The following is a 25,472-nucleotide window of genomic DNA, read 5'->3' on the forward strand; positions in this document are numbered from 1 at the left end:
TGATGTTTATATAGCTGTCATTTATGATGTCATTTCCAAAAAACAATCCTTTCGAAATTAAACGGCTGTTTAATGAAAAATCTAATTTACAGTTTTCCACTTATCCTAGATGTAGTCAGTCAGACAAGATATGGTTGATGTCCAAATTTTGCCTCTTTATTTTGTCACTGGAGTTATGAGGCTCACATTACAAACACTAGAAGTCAAAAGGCACCCAAATCATTTCCAGTAATACGTCCCCAGAACTTCTGTCAACCCAACCTGCAACCAGGTCTTCCTAGACGTTGCACAGACTTGTGGATGTGGTTTAAGACATCACATTTGAGCCGTGAGCCATAAAAAACGAACAAAATTTCTTTCTGTAGCTGAACGCTGCCAACAGCTATTATAGACCGCAGGAATTGTGCCGAAATCCGACTCCTTTTCACATGCAGGCATGTCACACAAACATATGGACGCTACAGATTGTTCGTGTTTTTTTGTTTGTTTGTTTGTTTGTTTCTTGTTTCTGGCAACTGTTGTTTCTTTTTATAAATAACTGTTATTCTTGACTTTTCTAACATATTTTTACAGAGAGAAATAACAGAAATTGTGATTGTGATGTCTTTGCCTGCCTGCTGCTTGTGCACAAGCAAAATATTCTTCCCTTATTAACTTCTACAGTTCAGCTGCACAATGAAGTTTTGTCCTTTTTTATAGTTGACAATGTCATATCATGTCATAAGTCACACTTCAGACTGAGGCGTTTATCTGCTCACTCTATTCGACAATTAGATGGAAAATCTTCGCTTACATGCTCACTACACGTAACCCGATGCAAAATGACACGCATGTGTGGTGAACCACTTGGAGTAAACGTTACCATGGCAGCGAACATCACGTGAGATCCAGTCAGAGTGAGATGAGCAGCAGTGAGCAGTGCTTGTTTTTTTTAATGGCTTTAAAATGATGTCAGACTCAGGAAAACGTCCTTCACGTCCTTATTAAAGAAGGCCGAGAGGAAGACGTCGTGTTCTGAGACGCATAAGCTGGTCGTCCGTCCCACCGCCGTCTTTTAAAGATCAGAGCATAAACTTCGTCTCCTCTGCAGACCAGTTTCTGCTCCGCCGTGTTAAACATTATAAACTTTTGCTGTGACGTGACGCACATGCAGAATGGATTTATACGTTCCTCTTGGGAATGTAATCAGATAGAGGCGTTTACACGGTTATTCTTCTTCTATTCAGCGGATTATTTACAGGATTACCCACCTCATTCAATCGAATAGAAACTGTATTCCGAATGGTCTGAATAGGACTAGACTATTCTGACTGAGGTGTTTACATGGATGTAGTCTAATCCGATTGAGCTATTAGTCGGATTATAAATGGATTATCAGGTTGCATGTAAACGTGGCTACTGAAACACTCGTTTCACTTCTAGTGGTTGTTAACTACAATAGCCATGTAGCTCCAACACTAAACTAAAGACATTTGGACGTCAAATATGTTTTGGTCGATCAACCACATCTGGGGTAAAAGGAAAACTGTGTACATTTTTTGCCAAACCATTCCATTCTTTTCCTTTTTTAATAAATTGTTTTTCCTCATGACCCTGATATGTAATTCTTTTCATTTTTGTTTTAAGATTATGTTTATATTACTACCCCCAATTCACCTCAGGTTTCCAAGAAAAGAGCGATTTCAATGATGCATGTGAACAGTTTTCCTACACGAGCTGGTCACCTTTTAACAATCATGGCATTTTGTGCCTCGGAAATGCAGCTTTCGCCACCCAAACCTCCTGAGGTGTGTTGAGTGCTTTTGACCTGCAGATGTTAGAAGTGCTGAAACGTGTTGTGGTTGGAAGCACGATGCCACGTCCATTAGCTGCCCTGGCTCACTGGCCATGGGCCGAAGAGCTGAAGACTATGAGGGTCAGTGAGAGGACAGTGTTCACCTCGATGACAGCTACTACTCCTTCACTGACCACATCGCCTGCATTTTAATATACTCTAGGTTATTGAAACAGGCCGCGTAACCTGCAGGGCTAAAACCCAACACTTAGGGAGACTCGTTCACTCACTTTGCTGCTTGTGGTAGAATGAGAAGTGCCAAAGCAACAGGAGGAACCAGAGTAGAGAGGAGACAAGTTCACTTTCTCTTGGTAACGGGCAGCGCCTCTTTGACTTCGACTTGTTTCCAGCCTGTTGCTGATTAGCTTAATCTGCAATGGGATTAAATGATCCGTGTCATTATATCAAACATATTTGTTATGCAGAAGAATGACAAAATGAACTACAGGCGGTGCAGTTCAGTCCACACTGTGTGGAGTGGAATCACTGTTCAGACTAATTTGTTGAAGACACGGTATTGTGCAAAAGTCAGAGACCACCCTTCATGTATTTCATCCATCCATCCATCCATCCATTATCTTCCGCTTCTCTGGGGTTCGGGTCACGGGGGCAGCATCCTAAGCAATGAGGCCCAGACCTCCCTTTCCCCAGCCACTTCCACCAGCTCTCCAAGGGGGATTCCAAGGCGCTCCCAGGCCAGCTGGGCGATATAGTCGCGCCAGCGTGTCCTGGGTCTTCCCCGGGGTCTCCTCCTGGGTGGATTTGCCTGTGACACCTCACGAGGGAGGCGTCCAGGAGGCATCCTAACCAGATGCCCGAACCACATCAACTGGCTCCTCTCGACGTGAAGAAGCAGCGGCTCTACTCCGAGTCCCTCCCGGATGACCGAACTTCTCACCCTATCTCTAAGGGAGAGTCCAGACACCCTGCGGAGGAACTCATTTCGGCCGCTTGTATTCTCCACACCTCCAAAGTTCAGTCTTAGAAGCTGGTTGATGATTTTCTAAAGTAATCAAACCCATTCAGTGGTGTTGAGGTCTGGACTCTGGGGTGGTCAGTCCATTGTTCAGCTTCTTTGTTTGATGTGTCCGTCTCCTTTTCTCAGTGAGGTTCTTCTTGATCAGCTACACGTCCTTTCAGACCCACAGCACTGAGTGGTCTTCTCACAGTGGAAGGATGGACAGAAACACCTGTGGATGTTTTCAGATCTGAAGCAGCTTGATTTTCTCCTCCCTCTCAGAGATGAAAGCTTTAAGTGCTGCTTATCTGAGGGAGGCAGTTTTAATGATTTATCAGGTCTTGGAAGGTTGTTAGGACTTTTCTATTTGTTTCATAGTTTTTTGGAACTTGACTCCTGTTTTTTTCGCATTTGTCCTATGACTTTCTCCCTTTTTTAGGCAAGTGGATTATTATCTTATTATCCAATCTCCTCAGAAATATCTCCTGAAAAATGAATAACTTACTTATTAGTCATTTAATATGATGCTACTATTTTTCATATGTTTCAGCTACTTTGCTGGAAGCTGTAACAGCTGAGATTTTAGACAGTAGAGTGTTCAGAAGGATGAACGGGGCCGATAATTCTAAAATGACAAAGAAAACTTTCTAACAGTGCGAATGAAATTTTAATAAAATTAACACCCGTAATGCTTTGAGGGAAAAAGTGGCAATTAAATCTTGAGGCAGATTACTCAGCTTTCAGTTGGTTCTGAATGTTCACAATTTAACATTTTGAAAAAAAAAGTGTGGCCTGTGCAAAAGCTACGACATATTGCCTATTTTATAATATATTTATATTTTAAACTCATCAAATACAAATTGTGCACTAAAATCTGCAGAACAATGTCATATTTAGATTTGTTCCCTGTAGCGGGTGTGTTAACTTATTTTCACTTTGAAAATCACCATACCATTTATTTGACCAGGGGCGTTCAGAGTTCAGCATAGGACTGTTTGTTTATTTATTTTTTTAATTCTTAATTAATTCTTTTAATAACTTTGACTTGTTAGAGTTGACTGCAGTTTCGGTTTCCTCTTTGTTTGGGCGTTCTAATATGGCCAGTTGTACACAAAGTTCTACAAGTTCTAGACGTGGACCGCCGTAATTGCCTTCTGCTCAGTCTCTGGAGCTGACAGTGAAAACCCTCAGAGAAACCTCCTGCAGTCTGAAGACTCCTCTCTGTTTCTGCTTCCTATCCCAGACGGTTGGATGGTGTGTACAACATCTTGATAGACAGTTTCTTTGTGTGTGTTTTTCAGGACGACGCTTTTGCGTTTGGCAGAAAAGTGGGTTATCCCTGCCTCTTACGCCCATCCTATGTTTTAAGGTGAGTACCTCCTCAGAGCCACAGTAATAGTCTCTCATGTTGGGAAATGAACATTTTCGTCTTCTTGTAAAAATGATTTGATGCTTCTCGTGTGTTAAAGCTGTTTCCATTTCAAGGCTACAACATGAGGTTTCTCGTTATGGAGTGACTTGACATTTCCTCGTGCTGATGAAGCATGCAAATTGATGTCAGCACAGAGGGACACAAATGTAGGTGCTTGTAATGTGGTTGATTGGTGAAAGCATGGGCTTCCTCTGCAGCCGCCCTGGCTCCAGCGTGCGGTAATGTCTCAGTGAGATTTAATTTATCAAAGCTTGCAGTGCCTCAGATTGGTGGGACTTGAAGAGCTCATTTACACAATCAGACGACTGGCTTCTGTTTTCGGCGCTCAGTTAGTGAGAAAATTAGGCGTCTCTCAATGGACGCTTCAGCCCACTCGGCCCCGAGAGCAGACCAAACACAGATAGCTGGAGACTCAGCCCGTTTACTCGCTTACTCGCTCAGTAAACGGTTCAGTCATAAAAAGCAATTAAATCTAATCAGCTGGGATGCATTAAATATCACCCCTACAGTTATTGTTCGTTTGATCCGGTTTAGAGAGGTTTATAACTGTCACCGGTGCTTGTACTGAAGTTTAATTGCAGTCACGTGAACTTCTCTGCTAAATCTGAGGGTTACTACCTCACATGTATTAAGCTGAGGACAGCAGGGGGTGTTTAGAGAACAGCAGACCACATCCACTGAAGCACAGCAACAGTATGCACTGCCTACCAAAATCTGGATGCAACTAACCTAGCTTTTTGAAAATGTTATCGAAGAGCATGATTTTGAGTTTGCAGTGGCTTGTCATACTAAATACAGAGCTAACAGAATATTACACTGCAAAACTGAAGACAAATCTGAGAAAGGCCCTACATTCTCAGCCAAATGGGTTTTATAAAGTACTAAAAGGGTTTGTAACTACTTTTAACGATGGTGGAACCCTTTGTAATGCCATATAGATCCAGAAGGTTCTTTAAAGAACCATGTATGTCAGTTTTTCCATTATAGAACAGAACCATTTAGCAATGCAATAAACAATTCAATGGTTCTTTGACTTTATATATATACGCCTTGCTTTGCTAAAGAACCCTTGAAGAACCATGTAAAGGCTTATTCCGAATGAGGTGAAATGACATCAAAATTGACAAATGCAGCCTTTATGACGATCTAAAGTTGTTGAAATAAGCCTTTAGAAATGTTTATATACAGCGCCAATTCCAAAATAGTTGGGATGCTGTGTTAAATGGAAATAAAAAACAGAATGGAATGATTTGCAGATCTGGAGGTTAAGGGACCAGCCCTGTGACCAGGAGGTCGCCGGTTCGATCCCCTTGGCTGAGAGTTCACGATTGAAGTGCCCTTGAGCAAGGCACCTAACTCCCAGTTTCTCCCCGGGTGCCGTGGATAGGGCTGCCCACTGCTCCGGGCAAGTGTGCTCACTGCCCCTAGTGTGTGTGTGTGTGTGTGTGTATGTGTTCACTAGAGTGCATGTATGTGGGTGTTTCACTGCACGGATGGGTTAAATAAATGCGGCGGGCTATTTTCACAGTGTGCAAACACACACAGTGACAAAAGGTTCTAGATTCAATTCAAGGTCCGTTTTGGGGTTGTAGGTTTATGTCAGCTATCATAAAAGTCATACAGGTCTTGTGTACCCTTACGAACGCTGCCCTTCAGTAAAATGTTTCAGTAGCCTTGTCTTAAGGCGAGGCCTGCAGCGGTGGTAGGAAACAGCGTTCTAGCTCTGGTATCTGAAGGCTCCTTCTCAGTGCTTGGTCTCACGCAATTGAGGCAGCCTTAGCAGACTTTACCGACACGTCACAGCTTACTGACACAAGCAGTGCAATGCATTTAAATCTTACTTTAAAAGTGCTACGTTTAATTTTATTTGTTTCTTTACCGTCTCCGGAGACGGAGCATCTCAACACAACCTTTTCAAATGTTTTTGTGCTGCGTGTGGATTGTGCATGACTGAGAATTGTGAAGGACAGACCAGCTGGGTCCTTTCAGATTCTCAGAAATGAACGGTGCGTTTCTCAGCCACACTAGAAGAATCCTAGAGAATGAAACAACCTTCCATGACATAACAGCTGAGAAATGCAATCTACCTTCAGTGCATCCTTTGAGACGCATCCAACAAAAGTTTTGCTTTTAACCAGAGTTTGGAAAAGAAAAGGCAGAACCTGCTGATCATACTAAGGAGGACACTGATAAAACTAGAGATGGCATTTTGGTGTAGATGGGTATTGTATCGGGCTGATATCAGCAGAAACTGGTGGATCTGGCTTGAGGGGTAAAAAGAAAGAATGTGATCCACTGCTGGAACAAATCAAGCCTAGTGTAGAACTCACTTACAGTGTGACGTCATGGTAGCTGTGTGTTTTTTGGGATGGCTGGTTCCACTGACTTACATGGAAAGTTACTCCTGTAAAGTTACCATTTCGGAGATACGAGGGTTTGTTCCGACATCAGCACAGTACTTCTGGTTCTGCCAGTGTCTACAGCAGGTAATCAAGACAAAGAACCTGCAGAATCTGCCACTGGCTGGTTCTGATGTCCCTCTCATTATAAACAAACAGAAACCCAGGAATATGTCTATTCATTGCATGACTGACCTCATGGTTTATCACAGCACTGAAGCTGAAAGTACCTTGAAGGATGACAGAAATAGCTTCCCGCACTTGTTAAGACATGATACAGTTTCCTGAAAATTTGTGAACTTTCCGTGGAAAACTGCACGGTGTACCTTTTAACACCAGGGTGTGAAACATTATTTTGTATTTCTTGTTGCTAGGTGCTTTTTGCACCATGCTTCAGCTGAACCGCTCTGTCGAGACCCGTGCTTTTAGCAGTGGTTTGTTTGGAGGTCTGGGGACACCGCGGCCACAGTGGGGTCTCGGAAGGCCTGTCACTGCAATAACACCACGCGACCGTTACCCATAATGCTCTAGCTGCGCCTCAGGCTGTGCCAGAAAGGGACTACGGCACTGACACTGAACCTGTCAGGCTCGCCCCGGCGCAGCCACTTCATTTGAATGGAACGAACCGCTTATGTGAGTTCTTTATACAGAACCGACGATGATTACTTTCACAGGTCTTCATGTTCCCACAGCAACATTACTCAGACTAGGTGGAATAAACGTGTCATTGTGAGGAGTTCAGAATGAATTTCTGCTTCAAGGATATTTTTATTTGGACCGTTGAAAGGTTCATTGTATGAAACAGTTGGCATAAGCATGTCTCATAGACTTTTATTGTTGTATTCAGTTATGAATTCAGCTGTATGCGTGGATTAGAAGACATTTGGAGAATGTTGCGGATTCTGGACCAGGCAGATATCGTCTTGGATCACTCTGACAAAACTCTTGGATTGTTTTTGGCAGAGGTGGTTCTTACTACATTACCAAAAAGCCAGAACATTCCGCCTCAAATTCTGGCGCGAAGTCATAATCAGTTAAAAACTCCACATTTTCCCCTTCACACTTCCATTTTTCCCCTTTTGTTTCTACACGAGAAGCTTCAGAAACAAAACTTTGAAGGTGCCGCAGGGCTGGCTGACCCAAATATCTCTCGCCGTTTGATTTTCCATCCCTGCTCTGTTTTGTATTCATCCCTTCTTGTGTTTTCATTCTCCAACTCCTTAATCTTTTGTTGTGTCACTGCGCTGCCCTCCCAAAGGGCTAATTTAGGCACAGCAGATGCGTCCGCCTTAAATTAAGTTATTAGAGTCGTTTTCTGTGTCTTTATTGTCTTATATGAAGATGTCCCTCCCCCCTTTCCTGTTCTCAGTGGTTCTGCGATGAACGTGGCCTACGGGGAGGAGGAGATGAAACGCTTTCTGGAGGAGGCGGCACAGGTTTCACAGGTAAGCCGTGCGCTCCCCACACTGGGCCACGCTGAACTACTTCAGTTTTACGACCAACAGTGAGTAGGAAATATTACCATAACACAAATTTAAATGAGCGTAATAAAGACCTAAACTCTAATCACAGTTCTCCTAAGTACCATCATCCTCTGATGATGCTGCCATTAAGAAATGAATCTGTTTGTCACCGCGGTGTAAATGCTTACTCACTGCCACTCGTGAAAAACTGTGACTGTTAGTCAGGCTCTGTTCCACCAGAGGCCCTATGATACAGCATTATCACGATGTTATGCCACATTACACTTCTCTTGCCATTTGTAAAGATATACGGTCCCTTCCAAATCAGGTATGGACACACCATGAAAACTCATGCTTAAAAGTTTCAAAGTTGTTTCCAATACATTGTAAAAGTTCTTAGGGATGACTATGTATGAATTTATCTCCAAAACAAGAAAAAAAATATCATATCCTAAATCTTGCATGCATTTTGATTTCCCATGAGGTTTTTTTCACTAAAAGTAATAAGTAATGTTTAATTAGTAATGTTTAATAATTTATGTTTACATGGTCATTTTCCAGTCTCTCTTCACCCTTAGAATTAAACAAGGTTGTTTTTTTGTTCTGTTCTGATTGGCTGCCTTTTGTTGTACCTCAACAAAGCCTGAATTGCCATTTATAGGAATGGGTTGGATTTTGTGACAATCCAAAAACAATTCAATAAAAATGGGCTGGTTTTGCAGTTTTCAAACAAGAACCTTTCCTTTAGGACTTCCGTTAGATTTAGAATTGGAAAATTTGGAGTTATAACCGCATTCATGACATCATCCTAATTATTGTGTGCTTCGTGTTAAAAGTCCGTTAGTGGCATGTTTTTCTTCGCCAGTGCATTTCAGCCAGTCAGCTGTGTCGTCACGAAGGACTGTGGGGTCTAAATTTGATAGTTTTGATAAAATGTGGAAAATAGTTTAACTAATCCTCCAGGCCCTTTTCAATTTTTCCCATTTTTCTGCAGGAGGTAGTCATTACAGGGTAACACTGCTTCTGCTAAAGCAATAACAATAGCAGCAGTGATGAGTTGAGCATGTACAGCTCACTCAAGTGTTAGAGTTTGGTTGGTTAGTGTAGTGGTTAACACCTCTGCCTTCTACACTGTAGACGGGGGTTCAATCCCCACCTGGGTCAGCACCCTACACTATACCAATAAGAGTCCTTGGGCAAGACTCCTAATACTACTTTCGCCTACCTGTGTAAAATGATCCAATTGTAAGTCGCTCTGGATAAGAGCGTCAGCCGAATGTAAAATGTAGAGTTTGAAGCAAAAACAGCTTCATCTCAGTTTCAGTGGTTTGTCAGCTGACGACAAACAGCGGAAAATGAGTTTGTGCAGTTAATAAAGGAATCAGCTTTATCAAACAGAGTAAGAGAACGTCTGCGTCTGAAATTCATTGCTGCTGACTCACATTACACTGAATGCAGTTCATGCTTCCAGTTTGCTGCTACAGCCGCTTTCAGGGAAACAGGGCTTATTCCACGAGGTTCTATTGTAGGTGTGTTCAAGCCTTTGACCAGTTCGGTCATGCAAGAACTGCAATGTAACCTCCTGTAGTTTATTGCGACTTATTGCTTTTCACAACAAATGATGGCACTTGTCTGTGCAGTTTTCTGGAGCACAAAAATAAAACACTTTCATAATAAATGTTATTTTATTAATCTACCAATGGGCTTAATAGATATTAAAGTATTTAATAATAAAATATTGATATGTCTCCAAGTAGCAATACTGTTACTTTCATCCAGAGTATCATGACCTGGTACTGATGCAAAAAGCTCTTAAACCTGTTTCATATGAAAGTGTGCCTGGGCTTTTTTCCAAAGGCCTGAGCCTCCTAATACCTCGAGGGCACTATTGATTTTAAACAGTCTTTCCATGTCACTCCAGCAAAGCAGTGGCTTAAAAGTGGAGAAGCACTCTAGAGCCCAAGGAGCATCCTTTGTCCCATATGTAGTTTAAGAATGACATGTTGATGTGTTTGTTATTTAACTACCAGCCCATCTGTGCGCTTTTCTCTTTCCTATGACAGTGAGGTATGATTATTACTCCTGGCTCATAACCACAAAGCTTCTCAGACTAGGAGTGCTAGTGGTTTTTTGGTTATGTTAAAAGGCCCAAAATCAAGGAAAACACAGTTTTCCTCACTTTTTTAAAGTTTAATGTTGGATGGAAGCTTTGATAATGTTTTAAGAACGTAACATTCTCTTTCCAGTATATATGGTCCATAGATCCTAATAATATTCCAGGTATATATGGTCCATAGATCCTAATAATATTCCAGGTATATATGGTCCAAAGATCCTAATAATATTCCAGTATATATGGTCTATAGATCCTAATAATATTCCAGTATATATGGTCTATAGATCCTAATAATATTCCAGGTATATATGGTCCATAGATCCTAATAATATTCCAGGTATATATGGTCCAAAGATCCTAATAATATTCCAGCTATATATGGTCCATAGATCCTAATAATATTCCAGGTATATATGGTCCATAGATCCTAATAATATTCCAGGTATATATGGTCCAAAGATCCTAATAATATTCCAGTATATATGGTCTATAGATCCTAATAATATTCCAGGTATATATGGTCCATAGATCCTAATAATATTCCAGTATATATGGTCTAAATATCCTAATAATATTCCAGGTACATATGGTCCAAAGATCCTAATAATATTCCAGTATATATGGTCTATAGATCCTAATAATATTCCAGGTATATATGGTCCATAGATCCTAATAATATTCCAGGTATATATGGTCCAAAGATCCTAATAATATTCCAGTATATATGGTCCATAGATCCTAATAATATTCCAGGTATATATGGTCCATAGATCCTAATAATATTCCAGGTATATATGGTCCAAAGATCCTAATAATATTCCAGTATATATGGTCTATAGATCCTAATAATATTCCAGTATATATGGTCTATAGATCCTAATAATATTCCAGGTATATATGGTCCATAGATCCTAATAATATTCCAGGTATATATGGTCCAAAGATCCTAATAATATTCCAGCTATATATGGTCCATAGATCCTAATAATATTCCAGGTATATATGGTCCATAGATCCTAATAATATTCCAGGTATATATGGTCCAAAGATCCTAATAATATTCCAGTATATATGGTCTATAGATCCTAATAATATTCCAGGTATATATGGTCCATAGATCCTAATAATATTCCAGTATATATGGTCTAAATATCCTAATAATATTCCAGGTACATATGGTCCAAAGATCCTAATAATATTCCAGTATATATGGTCTATAGATCCTAATAATATTCCAGGTATATATGGTCCATAGATCCTAATAATTTTCCAGTATATATGTTCTAAATATCCTAATAATATTCCAGGTACATATGGTCCAAAGATCCTAATAATATTCCAGTATATATGGTCTATCGATCCTAATAATATTCCAGTATATATGGTCCAAAGATCCTACTAATATTCCAATATATATGGTCTATAGATTCTAATAATATTCTAGTATATATGGTCCAAAGATTCTAATAATATTCCAGTATATATGGTCCATAGATCCTAACAATATTCCAGTATATATGGTGAAAAGATCCTAATAATATTCCAGTATATATTTTCTGTCAATCCTAATAATATTCCAGTATATATGGTCTATCGATCCTAATAATATTCCAGTATATATGGTCCAAAGATTCTAATAATATTCCAGTATATATGGTCTATAGATTCTAACAATATTCCAGTATATATGGTCTATAGATTCTAATAATATTCCAGTATATATGGTCCAAAGATTCTAATAATATTCCAGTATATATGGTCTATAGATTCTAATAATATTCCAGTATATATGGTCCAAAGATTCTAATAATATTCCAGTATATATGGTCTATAGATTCTAATAATATTCCAGTCTATATGGTCTATAGATTCTAATAATATTCCAGTATATATGGTCCAAAGATTCTAATAATATTCCAGTATATATGGTCCAAAGATTCTAATAATATTCCAGTATATATGGTACATAGATTCTAATAATATTCATTAATGCATTTGCATATATCCACTTATTCAGCCCAAAGAAATTTAGCCCGCCCTGTTGAAGTTATAAGGAATGTTTCATCCTGGACTGTTTTTGAATGAGAGGCAATATAGCGCAGCCAATCAGAGCAGAGGTCATTTACATATGGGTCTTGAAGGCACTGTTATGAAAACAGCCTGTTTAATTATAAGGGAGAAAGAGAAGTTGGAAAATGGCCATGCAGAAATGAATTATGACTTTTTTGTACATAAACTCTCACAAACTGTTTAACTGCAGTTTGTTATTGAGTCTGAATTGATGATTATTCATGTAACATTTTATAGCAGAGTCTGTGATTACATTCTGAATGTGAAATTAACAGTGCGCGGTTGAACAGCGAACAGTTCCAGGAAAACGATGATTGGGTTTTCTGTGTAAACATGCACACAGCCTTCCGATGCACTCAATTAGCCTGTGTTCATCTCGCCTCCGGCTTCACAACATGTTTCTGTTTGTTTCTCTGACTCAAATCTCTCTTCCTCTCTTACTCTTCCTCTCTCTCTTTTGCTTTCCCTCTTTTATATTGCCATTTACTCTCTTGGTCTTTGCCGGTTGAGCTCTCTCGCTTCTCTCTCTCTCTCTCTCTCTCTCTCTCTCTCTCTCTCTCTCTCTCTCTCTCTCTCTCCCCCTCCCTCCCTCTATCTCTCTGTCCATTGTCCCTCTGTTCCTTCTGTCTCCCCTCATCTCTTTCCCTCCCTCCCCTTTGTCTCTCCCCTCTCTCTTTCTCTCATACTCTCTCTGGCATTCTCTCTCTCTCTCTCTCTCTAACTCGCTCTCTCTCTCTCTCTCTAACTCGCGCTCTCTCTCTCTCTCTCTCCAACTCGCTCTCTCTCTCTTGGACTTTGCCTCACACTTGAGGTCTCTCACTTTCCCCTAGCCTCTCTCTCTCTCTCTCTCTCTCTCTCTCTCTCTCTCTATCTCTCTCTCTCTTTTGCTAGCCCACCTTTTCTTATTTAATTCTTTATCCCTCTTACCTGGCACCTCATCAGACCACCATGTTTATCCTCTCTGAGGGTGGTTTCTTTGCAGCAGATGTGCCCTCCTCCCCCGTTCTCCCTTTTGGTCCTTCCTTTTCTGTTTTTAAGTCTCTCTCCGCAGTTCACCTGCACTGCTCCTCTGACTCACTCACTCAAACACCTATATATACCGGCTTCTAAGAGCACTGATCTCAGATCTGCCTCTACTCTGCTCACTGAATCACTTGTATATAGAACATGATGTACATGATGACCTGACCACGTTAATTTTCTTAAGCCCTACTGGAGCTGGATTAGTTTTCCCAGAGGATATTCTGCAGTTTATTGTGTCTTGTTTTGATTGGCTGTTTTCTCTGTGATAAAGTACCTGTGTAAGTTCCTTAAATTCCCACAGGTAGTCTGAATGATAGCTTATGGGTCATAGCTCTAATGTTCACAGCAGCATCGCACCACATAACAATAACGACATAGCACACACCACTAATCTGTTAGCAGGTTTTGCTCAATCAGAGTGAGGTGGACTGAATCAGGATTTCCATTACTGAGGAATGTCACACTTCAGCCAATTACAGAAGACTATACTTTAATTAATGTCACTTTAATTACTGTCAGAACGTAAAACTAAAAACTCTCTGCAGTTTCATACCGAATCAGAATTATTCCACTATGTTCACTGCCAGACTGTAAAACTCCATAAACTGAATATTCATACTGGGTTAAAATTACTGTAGTCATTGTTATCAGAGTGTGAAAACACCACATACTATAGATTCATACTGGATTAAAATCACTCCACATTTATTACTGTCACACTGTAAAACTACACACACTGCAGATTCATACTGGATTAAAATCTCTCCACAATTATTACAGTCAGACTGTAAAACTACACACTGCAGATTCATACTGGATTAAAATCCCTCCACAATTATTACAGTCAGACTGTAAAACTACACACTGCAGATTCATACTGGATTAAAATCTCTCCACAATTATTACAGTCAGACTGTAAAACTACACACACTGCAGATTCATACTGGATTAAAATCTCTCCACAATTATTACAGTCAGACTGTAAAACTACACACACTGCAGATTCATACTGGATTAAAATCTCTCCACAATTATTACAGTCAGACTGTAAAACTACACGCTGCAGATTCATACTGGATTAAAATCACTCCACAATTATTACAGTCAGACTGTAAAACTACACGCTGCAGATTCATACTGGATTAAAATCTCTCCACAATTATTACAGTCAGACTGTAAAACTACACGCTGCAGATTCATACTGGATTAAAATCACTCCACAATTATTACTGTCAGACTGTAAAACTCCACACACTGCAGATTCATACTGGATTAAAATCACTCCACAATTATTACAGTCAGACTGTAAAACTACACGCTGCAGATTCATACTGGATTAAAATCACTCCACAATTATTACAGTCAGACTGTAAAACTACACACTGCAGATTCATACTGGATTAAAATCTCTCCACAATTATTACAGTCAGACTGTAAAACTACACGCTGCAGATTCATACTGGATTAAAATCACTCCACAATTATTACTGTCAGACTGTAAAACTCCACACACTGCAGATTCATACTGGATTAAAATCACTCCACAATTATTACAGTCAGACTGTAAAACTACACGCTGCAGATTCACACTGGATTAAAATCACTCCACAATTATTACAGTCAGACTGTAAAACTACACACTGCAGATTCATACTGGATTAAAATCTCTCCACAATTATTACAGTCAGACTGTAAAACTACACGGTGCAGATTCATACTGGATTAAAATCACTCCACAATTATTACAGTCAGACTGTAAAACTACACGCTGCAGATTCATACTGGATTAAAATCTCTCCACAATTATTACCGTCAGACTGTAAAACTACACACACTGCAGATTCATACTGGATTAAAATCACTCCACAATTATTACAGTCAGACTGTAAAACTACACACACTGCAGATTCATACTGGATTAAAATCACTCCACAATTATTACAGTCAGACTGTAAAACTACACACACTGCAGATTCATACTGGATTAAAATCACTCCACAATTATTACAGTCAGACTGTAAAACTACACACACTGCAGATTCATACTGGATTAAAATCACTCCACAATTATTACAGTCAGACTGTAAAACTACACACACTGCAGATTCATACTGGACTAAAATCACTCAACAATTATTACAGTCAGACTGTAAAACTACACACACTGCAGATTCATACTGGATTAAAATCTCTCCACAATTATTACAGTCAGACTGTAAAACTACACACGCTGCAGATTCATACCGGATTAAAATCACTCCACAATTATTACTGTCAGACTGTAAAACTACACACACTGCAGATTCATACTGGATTAAAATCACTCCACAATTATTAAGGTCAGACTGTAAAACTACACACACTGCAGATTCATACTGGATTAAAATCACTCCACAATTATTAAGGTCAGACTGTAAAACTACACACACTGCAGATTCATACTGGATTAAAATCACTCCACAATTATTACAGTCAGACTGTAAAACTACACACACTGCAGATTCATACTGGATTAAAATCCCTCCACCATTATTAAGGTCAGACTGTAAAACTACACACACAGCAGATTCATACTGGATTAAAATCACTCCACAATTATTACAGTCAGACTGTAAAACTACACACGCTGCAGATTCATACTGGATTAAAATCACTCCACAATTATTACTGTCAGACTGTAAAACTCCACACACTGCAGATTCATACTGGATTAAAATCACTCCACAATTATTACAGTCAGACTGTAAAACTACACGCTGCAGATTCATACTGGATTAAAATCTCTCCACAATTATTACAGTCAGACTGTAAAACTACACGCTGCAGATTCATTCTGGATTAAAATCACTCCACAATTATTACAGTCAGACTGTAAAACTACACACACTGTAGATTCATACTGGACTAAAATCACTCCACAATTATTACAGTCAGACTGTAAAACTACACACACTGCAGATTCATACTGGATTAAAATCACTCCACAATTATTACAGTCAGACTGTAAAACTACACACACTGCAGATTCATACTGGATTAAAATCACTCCACAATTATTACAGTCAGACTGTAAAACTACACACACTGCAGATTCATACTGGATTAAAATCACTCCACAATTATTACAGTCAGACTGTAAAACTACACACACTGCAGATTCATACTGGATTAAAATCACTCCACAATTATTACCGTCAGACTGTAAAACTACACACACTGCAGATTCATACTGGATTAAAATCACTCCACAATTATTACAGTCAGACTGTAAAACTACACACGCTGCAGATTCATACTGGATTAAAATCACTCCACAATTATTACTGTCAGACTGTAAAACTACACACACTGCAGATTCATACTGGATTAAAATCACTCCACAATTATTACAGTCAGACTGTAAAACTACACACACTGCAGATTCATACTGGATTAAAATCACTCCACAATTATTACAGTCAGACTGTAAAACTACACACACTGCAGATTCATACTGGATTAAAATCACTCCACAATTATTACAGTCAGACTGTAAAACTACACACGCTGCAGATTCATACTGGATTAAAATCACTCCACAATTATTACTGTCAGACTGTAAAACTACACACTGCAGATTCATACTGGATTAAAATCACTCCACAATTATTACCGTCAGACTGTAAAACTACACACGCTGCAGATTCATATTGGATTAAAATCGCTCCACAATTATTACAGTCAGACTGTAAAACTACACACACTGCAGATTCATACTGGATTAAAATCGCTCCACAATTATTACAGTCAGACTGTAAAACTACACACGCTGCAGATTCATACTGGATTAAAATCACTCCACAATTATTACCGTCAGACTGTAAAACTCCACACACTGCAGATTCATACTGGATTAAAATCACTCCACAATTATTACAGTCAGACTGTAAAACTACACACTGCAGATTCATACTGGATTAAAATCACTCCACAATTATTACAGTCAGACTGTAAAACTACACACACTGCAGATTCATACTGGATTAAAATCACTCCACAATTATTACAGTCAGACTGTAAAACTACACACGCTGCAGATTCATACTGGATTAAAATCACTCCACAATTATTACCGTCAGACTGTAAAACTCCACACACTGCAGATTCATACTGGATTAAAATCACTCCACAATTATTACAGTCAGACTGTAAAACTACACACTGCAGATTCATACTGGATTAAAATCACTCCACAATTATTACAGTCAGACTGTAAAACTACACACACTGCAGATTCATACTGGATTAAAATCACTCCACAATTATTACAGTCAGACTGTAAAACTACACACACTGCAGATTCATACTGGATTAAAATCACTCCACAATTATTACCATCAGACTGTAAAACTACACACACTGCAGATTCATACTGGATTAAAATCACTCCACAATTATTACAGTCAGACTGTAAAACTACACACACTGCAGATTCATACTGGATTAAAATCACTGCACAATTATTACAGTCAGACTGTAAAACTACACACACTGCAGATTCATACTGGATTAAAATCACTCCACAATTATTACCGTCAGACTGTAAAACTACACACACTGCAGATTCATACTGGATTAAAATCACTCCACGATTATTACAGTCAGACTGTAAAACTACACACTGCAGATTCATACTGGATTAAAATCACTCCACAATTATTACAGTCAGACTGTAAAACTACACACGCTGCAGATTCATACTGGATTAAAATCACTCCACAATTATTACCGTCAGACTGTAAAACTACACACGCTGCAGATTCATACTGGATTAAAATCACTCCACAATTATTACCGTCAGACTGTAAAACTACACACGCTGCAGATTCATACTGGATTAAAATCACTCCACAATTATTACCGTCAGACTGTAAAACTACACACTGCAGATTCATACTGGATTAAAATCACTCCACAATTATTACAGTCAGACTGTAAAACTACACACACTGCAGATTCACACTGGATTAAAATCACTCCACAATTATTACCGTCAGACTTTAAAACTACACACACTGCAGATTCATACTGGATTAAAATCACTCCACAATTATTACAGTCAGACTGTAAAACTACACACGCTGCAGATTCATACTGGATTAAAATCACTCCACAATTATTACAGTCAGACTGTAAAACTACACACTGCAGATTCATACCGGATTAAAATCACTAATCTCCTTTGTAATCACTTAAATTATGGACCCTCCCCAGGTAAATCTAATCCTGCTCCAACAGGACTTCATAGTGAATAAAAAAATAGCCAAAAATCAAAAGTTTCACAAAGCAGACTCTTCTTTCATGTGTGCTGAGCGCAGCCAGTTAGACATCAAAATTCTACCAGCTCCAGACTTCATTGTCTAGGCTGTAGTTGTCAAGACAGACATTAAAGACTAGAACCTGGCCGAGATTTTTAGTCTGATACATATAACCCAGTACACACCCTCACCAGACGGGCATGGAGCAGGACACCTGCATTGAGAGATGCCCCCCCACACAGCGCCTGTCTGTGGAATATCAGTGGAATATTCATTAGCGCTGTAGCTGTGAGAGTCGCTGTCACAGACACTCAAAGAGACCATTATGATGGATAATGATATGATGCAGAGAAAGGAAGCACAGTGTCAGGCTGGGAGTCCTGCTGTATCCTACCCGCCATCATTGGCTCTTTCCTATGTTTCCCTAACACATGGACACAGCACAGATGTGCCTGTTGATTCCCCTTCTGTGTTTCAGACTTCACATGGTGTGACACGCTATACACTGAGCATGTATAGTCTTGAGACTGGGGATTATGCCTTTTCCTTTTGGCTGGGTTACCAGTTGGAGGTTGCATTGCACTCCTTAAAAAAGTGATGCCGTGTAAATACCACTGTTGTTTCCCTAAAGAACCATGTTTGAAAGAGATTTACGAGTGCAGGCTGAAGTATGAAGTTTTTGTACCAATGTAAGGGTTCTTCCGAGAACCTTTACATCATGTTGAGGTTCTATCTTCTGTGGCATTGTGCAAAGAACCCAGTTTAGTATCTTTACTTTGAGTCTCCTTGTAAAAAATATATTTTTAGCGCTCTCTAAAAAGTGTCTCAGTGCTTCCTGATTTGGGTGTAATTTGATTCCATTGGCATCTTTGATTTTAAGTCTAAATCCATGTTTTGGTCTTATAGCCGTATGCAATAGTTTGGGTGCCCCTCGTCAAATGATGTTTTTATGTTTTATCGTTGTATGTTTTATATTAATTGTGCAATAAACTGTGCAGAAAAATCCCTTTTTACAATTTTTTTTTTAAATTCTTATTAAAATATCTTATTTCATATAAAATATGTAAATGTGTAAATATGTAAGTGCTCTTTCCTAAAAGCAGTGCTCTTATTTCAAAGTTCATGCCATTTACAGTAATGTAAACAGCTGATTGAAGTACAGGTCTAGCAGTATTTGCATTTGTTATTATTGTCTACTACCAATGCAGGAGCATCCTGTGGTCATTACCAAGTTCATTCGCGGGGCCAGAGAGGTTGAAGTGGACGCAGTGGCCAAGGCAGGCAAGGTTGGACACTCTCTGCTTTTATTTCACTTTTACATTTCTATAATATATGCAGTTCTGTGTGTGTGTGTGTGTGTGTGTGTGTGTGTGTGTGTGTGGTTGGAGTGTGGTGCTATATGACTCATGAAACAGAGATAAAAGCAAAAAGAACTTTATCGGGCAAAGATCAGCAAAACCCGGATGCATTAAATTGAAATCGGTCAGAAGCGAAATGTGAAGCACTTGATTCTGATTGAATCTGTGTCTCTGAATCACAGAGCCACACAAGAGTGACTTCATTATGCAGCAGATGGAGGTTTTCATCTGTTGTGAGTTACCTTCTGGAACAGGGATGTTATCCCCCCATAATAACAGCCTTAATGAAAACAAATGTTACACACAGCATTTTGAATGCAGCTATTTTGCTCTCCCCTTCTGGTTTCCCAGCTCCCTGTGTTTTTTTTTCCACAGCCATTTCATAGCAGAAATCTGACAGTGTTCATCTGAGAGCCAGCATGCTGTGCGTATGGCGTTATGTTGGTGCATCGTCATTCATTAATTTCTTAGCCAGCAAAATAAAGAATGCTGCGTACAAGAAGCTGATTCCATGGCTACAACTGCAAAAGCCAGAATGGAGAAATAAACATTGAACACAATGCAACAGTAAATGACATGCATCTATAAATCCATATAATGGGACCACTGTTCTTTCTATAACAGATTGGCTAGCTGGATGAATGCTGGAGGAATGATGATTTAAAAACGGCTGTTGTTCGTTTTTTTGTAGCATTAGCTAGTTAGTTTTTTAGGGGATACGCATGGCTATCTTGTATTAACAGGATGGTTTGAGAGCTAGCAGTCTAGCAACTGAATTTAAGATAATAAGGAAAGATGACACTTGTTTAAAAACGTATATCTTTATAGTGTATATAATTAAAAATAATACAAAACTTTTTGGAAAAAGTAGATGATGTCTTGTGGGCTAATTTTGAAGAACAAAGTTTGGTGCTATATTTATCCTGGGCTCCCCAGTCATAATATAGATAATATAGATTTTGTTCAATTTCATCACCAGCACGCTTGATTTAACACAAATATTGAGTAGTTAAATCGGGTATTTGGATGATAACTAGAATTAACTCTGGGTTTCGTTGAGGGGAGGTTTAGAAGTGGTTAAAGAATTGATCAATAATTATTGCATTAATGTCACATTTTGTTATTCAAAAATAAGCTTTCGTTTTGTGTCAGATGAATAACAGAGACTCTGTTAGATGAGCTGCCGAGCTGCTGAAGCTAAACTGAACAGCACTGGATGCTGAAGATAACTTGTCATCTTTTACACGGGATCTTTTCTCCTCAGTGGGCAAAATTCCCACGTTAGCTTGTCAGAGAAATGTCTTTTCATTGTTTGTGCACCCAGGTAGCATCGGCTAAAACAGTTAGCCTAGTTTGCAAGAAAACCTCTCTGCCCTTTCACATCTTTAACAATGTGTTCTTGGCAATACACTCACATTAAGACACTGATGTTTTGGGGTAGCAGAGTATGGCAAAACATACATCATCACAAATATGAGCAAACATTTCATGTTTTACAGTTCTGTAAACATCCATCCATCCATCCATCCATTATCTTCCGCTTCTCCGGGGTTCGGGTCGCGGGGGCAGCATCCTAAGCAATGAGGCCCAGACCTCCCTTTCCCCAGCCACTTCCACTCCAAGGGGGATTCCGAGGCGCTCCCAGGCCAGCTGGGCGATATAGTCATGCCAGCGTGTCCTGGGTCTTCCCCGGGGTCTCCTCCCCGGTGGACTTGCCTGTGACACCTCCCAAGGGAGGCGTCCAGGAGGCATCCTAACCAGATGCCCGAACCACCTCAGCTGGCTCCTCTCGACGTGAAGAAGCAGCGGCTCTACTCCGAGTCCCTCCCGGATGACCGAACTTCTCACCCTATCTCTAAGGGAGAGTCCAGCCACCCTGCGGAGAAAACTCATTTCGGCCGCTTGTATTCGCGATCGCGTTCTTTCGGTCATTACCCAAAGCTCATGACCATAGGTGAGGGTGGGAACGTAGATCGAGCGGTCAATCGAGAGCCTTGCCAGTTCTGCAAACATGTAACATTTTAATTTTGTTTTTTAAAGTGTGACTAAATTATTAGCTTGTATGTTTTCTCAGCTGTCGTATTATAAAACATTATTATTCAAATACTGGCACCTTGAAAAGTTAACTAAGTCCATAAATACCTGTGCACATCTCTAGTACCTAATAAAGTGGCCAGTGAGTGCATGTACCTGTGCAGTTTTTCTGTTAGGATAGTGTTTTGGCTAAGTGGTCATATGCTTGCATGCTCTTATGTGCAGTGAGTTCCGTTTTTTATTTATTTTTGTTTTTGTCATGTTAGATTTTGGTTGTTTTGGTGGGGTGAAAACTTATTTAGGATAGAAAGGGGAGTGCTCCGATTTTCTTGATTTATTTTTCCCTGCCAATTTAATATTTGATGTCCTTCCAGGTGCTGGTTCATGCCATCACTGAGCATGTGGAGGACGCTGGAGTTCATTCAGGAGACGCCACCCTGATCCTGCCGACACAGACCATCAGCCAAGGAGCCCTGGAAAAGGTCTCAGCTCTCTTTTCTGTGTGCTTCTTATTTCCTTCACTATAAGATTCATAGAGCAGTCTGGGCAGATTCATCCACTACAGTATTCGAACCCAATATATTTTACTTACATTTTTTTCCAAATAATATCATAAGAGAGAAATAGGACCATGAATCTGATGCCGTTTCATGTCGCAAGCATATTTGATACTTTTTTAGGTTGAAGCAAGAGATTAAGATTCGGTCCCTCTCTTTGATCAAGTGACGTTTCACTTGCTCTTACTTCCTCTGAATCAAACTCAGTTTGTCAAAGGTGTCACATCAAAGTTCCCTTTGCATTTAGTTTCCCTAAAGTCGCCGTCTCCATATTCCATGCTGTATGGTGACGGGGCATGCATAACCTCGGCGGTGATTGATATAATCTGGGTCCCCTATGCATTTGTGAGGATTTTAAACTGAGTTGTGGTTGGTGGATTTTCTATAATTTTACTTTTTCTCTGTGGTAATTTTCAGGTGAAGTCCGCCACCCGTAAAATTGCGAAGGCGTTCGAGATTTCAGGGCCGTTTAACACTCAGTTTCTGGTGAAAGGCAATGATGTCATGGTAAGTTATTGGCGCTGAACTCTCTATGAAGTTCAAGTCTGGACTTGAAAGTGGAATTGAGGTTTTCCCAAGTCTAGTGGGCCAGACAGTTTTCAAAAGCCAAATTATAATTTGATCATTTGATAAAATCCCTTCATTTCATCGCTTAAGTCATTAATGACCTGCTCAGTTGTAGAACCTCTGTATTGTAGGCTTGGCAAACTATGAAAACAAATGTAACATGAATAGTAAAATTCAAGTTTAGATTCACTTTTCTTCAGCATTTCTCTTCAGATGAACAAATGTGACCCACAGTTCAGGCTGGGGATGCAATTGTTGGCAGTTTCTTTTGAGTGCTAGCCGCCCATCATTGGCTGTGTTTACATGCAAAGATTTTCTCCGATCTGATTGAACACACTGCAATTATATATTAAGACTGAGGGGTTTATGCTCACTCTACTCAACAATCTGATGGACAATCTGTTTACATGCTCTCTACAATTATTCAGATCCACAATGACATGCATACATAGAGAGCCATTCCGTGTAGACGTTACCATGACAACGAGCATCACGTGAGTCCAGTCAGAGTGAGACGAGTTTTCAGCTGGCGCACTTGTGTTTTAATTGCTTTAAAATTATGGCAGGAAAACGTCCTTCACATGTCCTTATTAAAGAAAGCCGAGAGGAAGACGTCGTGCTATGAGACACAGAAGCTGGACGTCCGTCCCACCGCCGCCTTTTAAAGCTCAGAGTATAAACTTCGTCTCCTCTGCAGACCAGTTTCTGCTCCGCCGTGTTGAACATTATAAAACTTTTGCTTTGACGCGACGCGCAAAGTCAGATTATTAACAGATTAGTAGGCTGCCTGTAAACATGGCGGTCAGTTGACAATTAACAGTTAACCAGAAAGCCTAAAGTCAAGAACACGACCCATCAAAATATCAAGGATAAAATGGATATTTGCGGTTCTGAACTCTGATTGGCTGAGACACTTTCCAAAACCATTGTAAAATACTATCTGTGCATATCTATGAGTGCATATTAATTGAATTCTGCTTTAATGCACAGTTTAAAAAAGGTAATTTTTGTACTGTATACAGTAGTTCTGATGAGTGGAGGCTGCAGCATGTATATAAAGTAAACCACCCAAATCCGTTTTAGACATAACCCACATAAGAACCTTGTTTTGTTTAAACCGAGGGGCTGGCAGCTCTGTGTTCATGATAGTATGACCAAACACTAAACTGTTGACATGATGGCTAGAATTTAGTGTAACTTTCATTAACATTTATATTTATTGCCCTGCGATGGACCGGCGACGTGTCCAGGGTGTATCCTGCCTTCCACCCGAAAACTGCTGGGATAGGCTCCAGCACCGAACCCCCCCACCCCCATCCCCCCCGCCGACCCTGAGGGAGATGCGGCTTAGAAAATGGATGGATGGATGGATGGATGCATTTATACGTTTCTTGTGTGCAGGTGATCGAGTGTAACCTGCGTGCCTCACGGTCCTTCCCATTTGTGTCTAAAACCATTGGTGTGGACTTCATTAACGTGGCCACCAGAGTGATGGTGGGAGAGCCATTGAACGAGTCCCAGCTGCCCACCCTGGAGAACCCCATCATTCCCGTAGACTACGTTGGCATCAAGGTAAGCGTGTGTATTCATTAGGTTGAAAAACAGTGAAATTTAGGGGTGCGAATATGTATTAGTGGTGCACTGACGCTGAAGGTGTTTCAGCTGCCGAGATTTTAGTATGTTAGAATCAATTGTGATTGATTAGAATAATAATACAGTTAAGTAAGGATCTTCTGTTGGGGTCCAAATAAAATACTACTTCATATATCTTACAGTGAAATGAAAGTTTGTTTCAAAGTCTGTTTTAACATACTTAAGCAAGTTTTATCTGATTTATTTAAAAAAGAATGACGAACATAAAAGATTTGAAGTCTAGACTGTGTTCCCAGTATATGTTCCTATTGAGCCCAGTCAGTGTTTCATTTCAGAAGAATTCTATTGTTTAAATTGAGATTCTGTGATGCACTGAAGTTTCCTTAACCCTTTGAATGGCCAGAATCCACTGGCTTTTCCAAAGGTTCATTACACATCTCTTTAACCTGAGATTGCGTTGTAGTCGATGTAGCTTAGAGTTAATAATCATAATAAAATTCAATTGAATTGGGAGGTTATTAAAGGCCTCAGCAGACCAGGTTATGAAAGGCCTTAAGACCTTCCAGTGAAAGTACGCATGGTTTTACTTGCAGTTTTATAGCGCTGCGGTTTTATGGCTCAATTTCATTTTTTTCCTTTGTTAGAAGAATTTGAGTATTGACCAAATTAGCTTAGTGTCTAACGGAGCCCTAATATTTTCACTCGTTTTCTGAAAATCCTGAAACCCTCTGTCTGAGAAGTGTCTTGGTTATTAGCTGCACAAAGGATAAT

General features: G+C 39.7%; 1 protein-coding gene across 1 annotated transcript in view; it reads left to right on the forward strand.

Moving 5' to 3' along the window:
• cps1 (carbamoyl-phosphate synthase 1, mitochondrial) overlaps window positions 1-25,472 on the forward strand; it is a 102,557-nt gene that overhangs the window by 45,200 nt on the left and 31,885 nt on the right. Inside the window, exons 27-32 of the mRNA XM_017707326.2 lie at window positions 4,094-4,161; window positions 7,993-8,068; window positions 19,801-19,878; window positions 22,359-22,466; window positions 22,959-23,048; window positions 24,510-24,680. Of these exons, the coding sequence (XP_017562815.1) occupies window positions 4,094-4,161; window positions 7,993-8,068; window positions 19,801-19,878; window positions 22,359-22,466; window positions 22,959-23,048; window positions 24,510-24,680 (591 nt within the window). The remainder of the gene's footprint in view (window positions 1-4,093; window positions 4,162-7,992; window positions 8,069-19,800; window positions 19,879-22,358; window positions 22,467-22,958; window positions 23,049-24,509; window positions 24,681-25,472) is intronic.

Source organism: Pygocentrus nattereri, chromosome 6 (genome assembly GCF_015220715.1).
Source record: "Pygocentrus nattereri isolate fPygNat1 chromosome 6, fPygNat1.pri, whole genome shotgun sequence".
Taxonomy (NCBI): domain Eukaryota; kingdom Metazoa; phylum Chordata; class Actinopteri; order Characiformes; family Serrasalmidae; genus Pygocentrus; species Pygocentrus nattereri.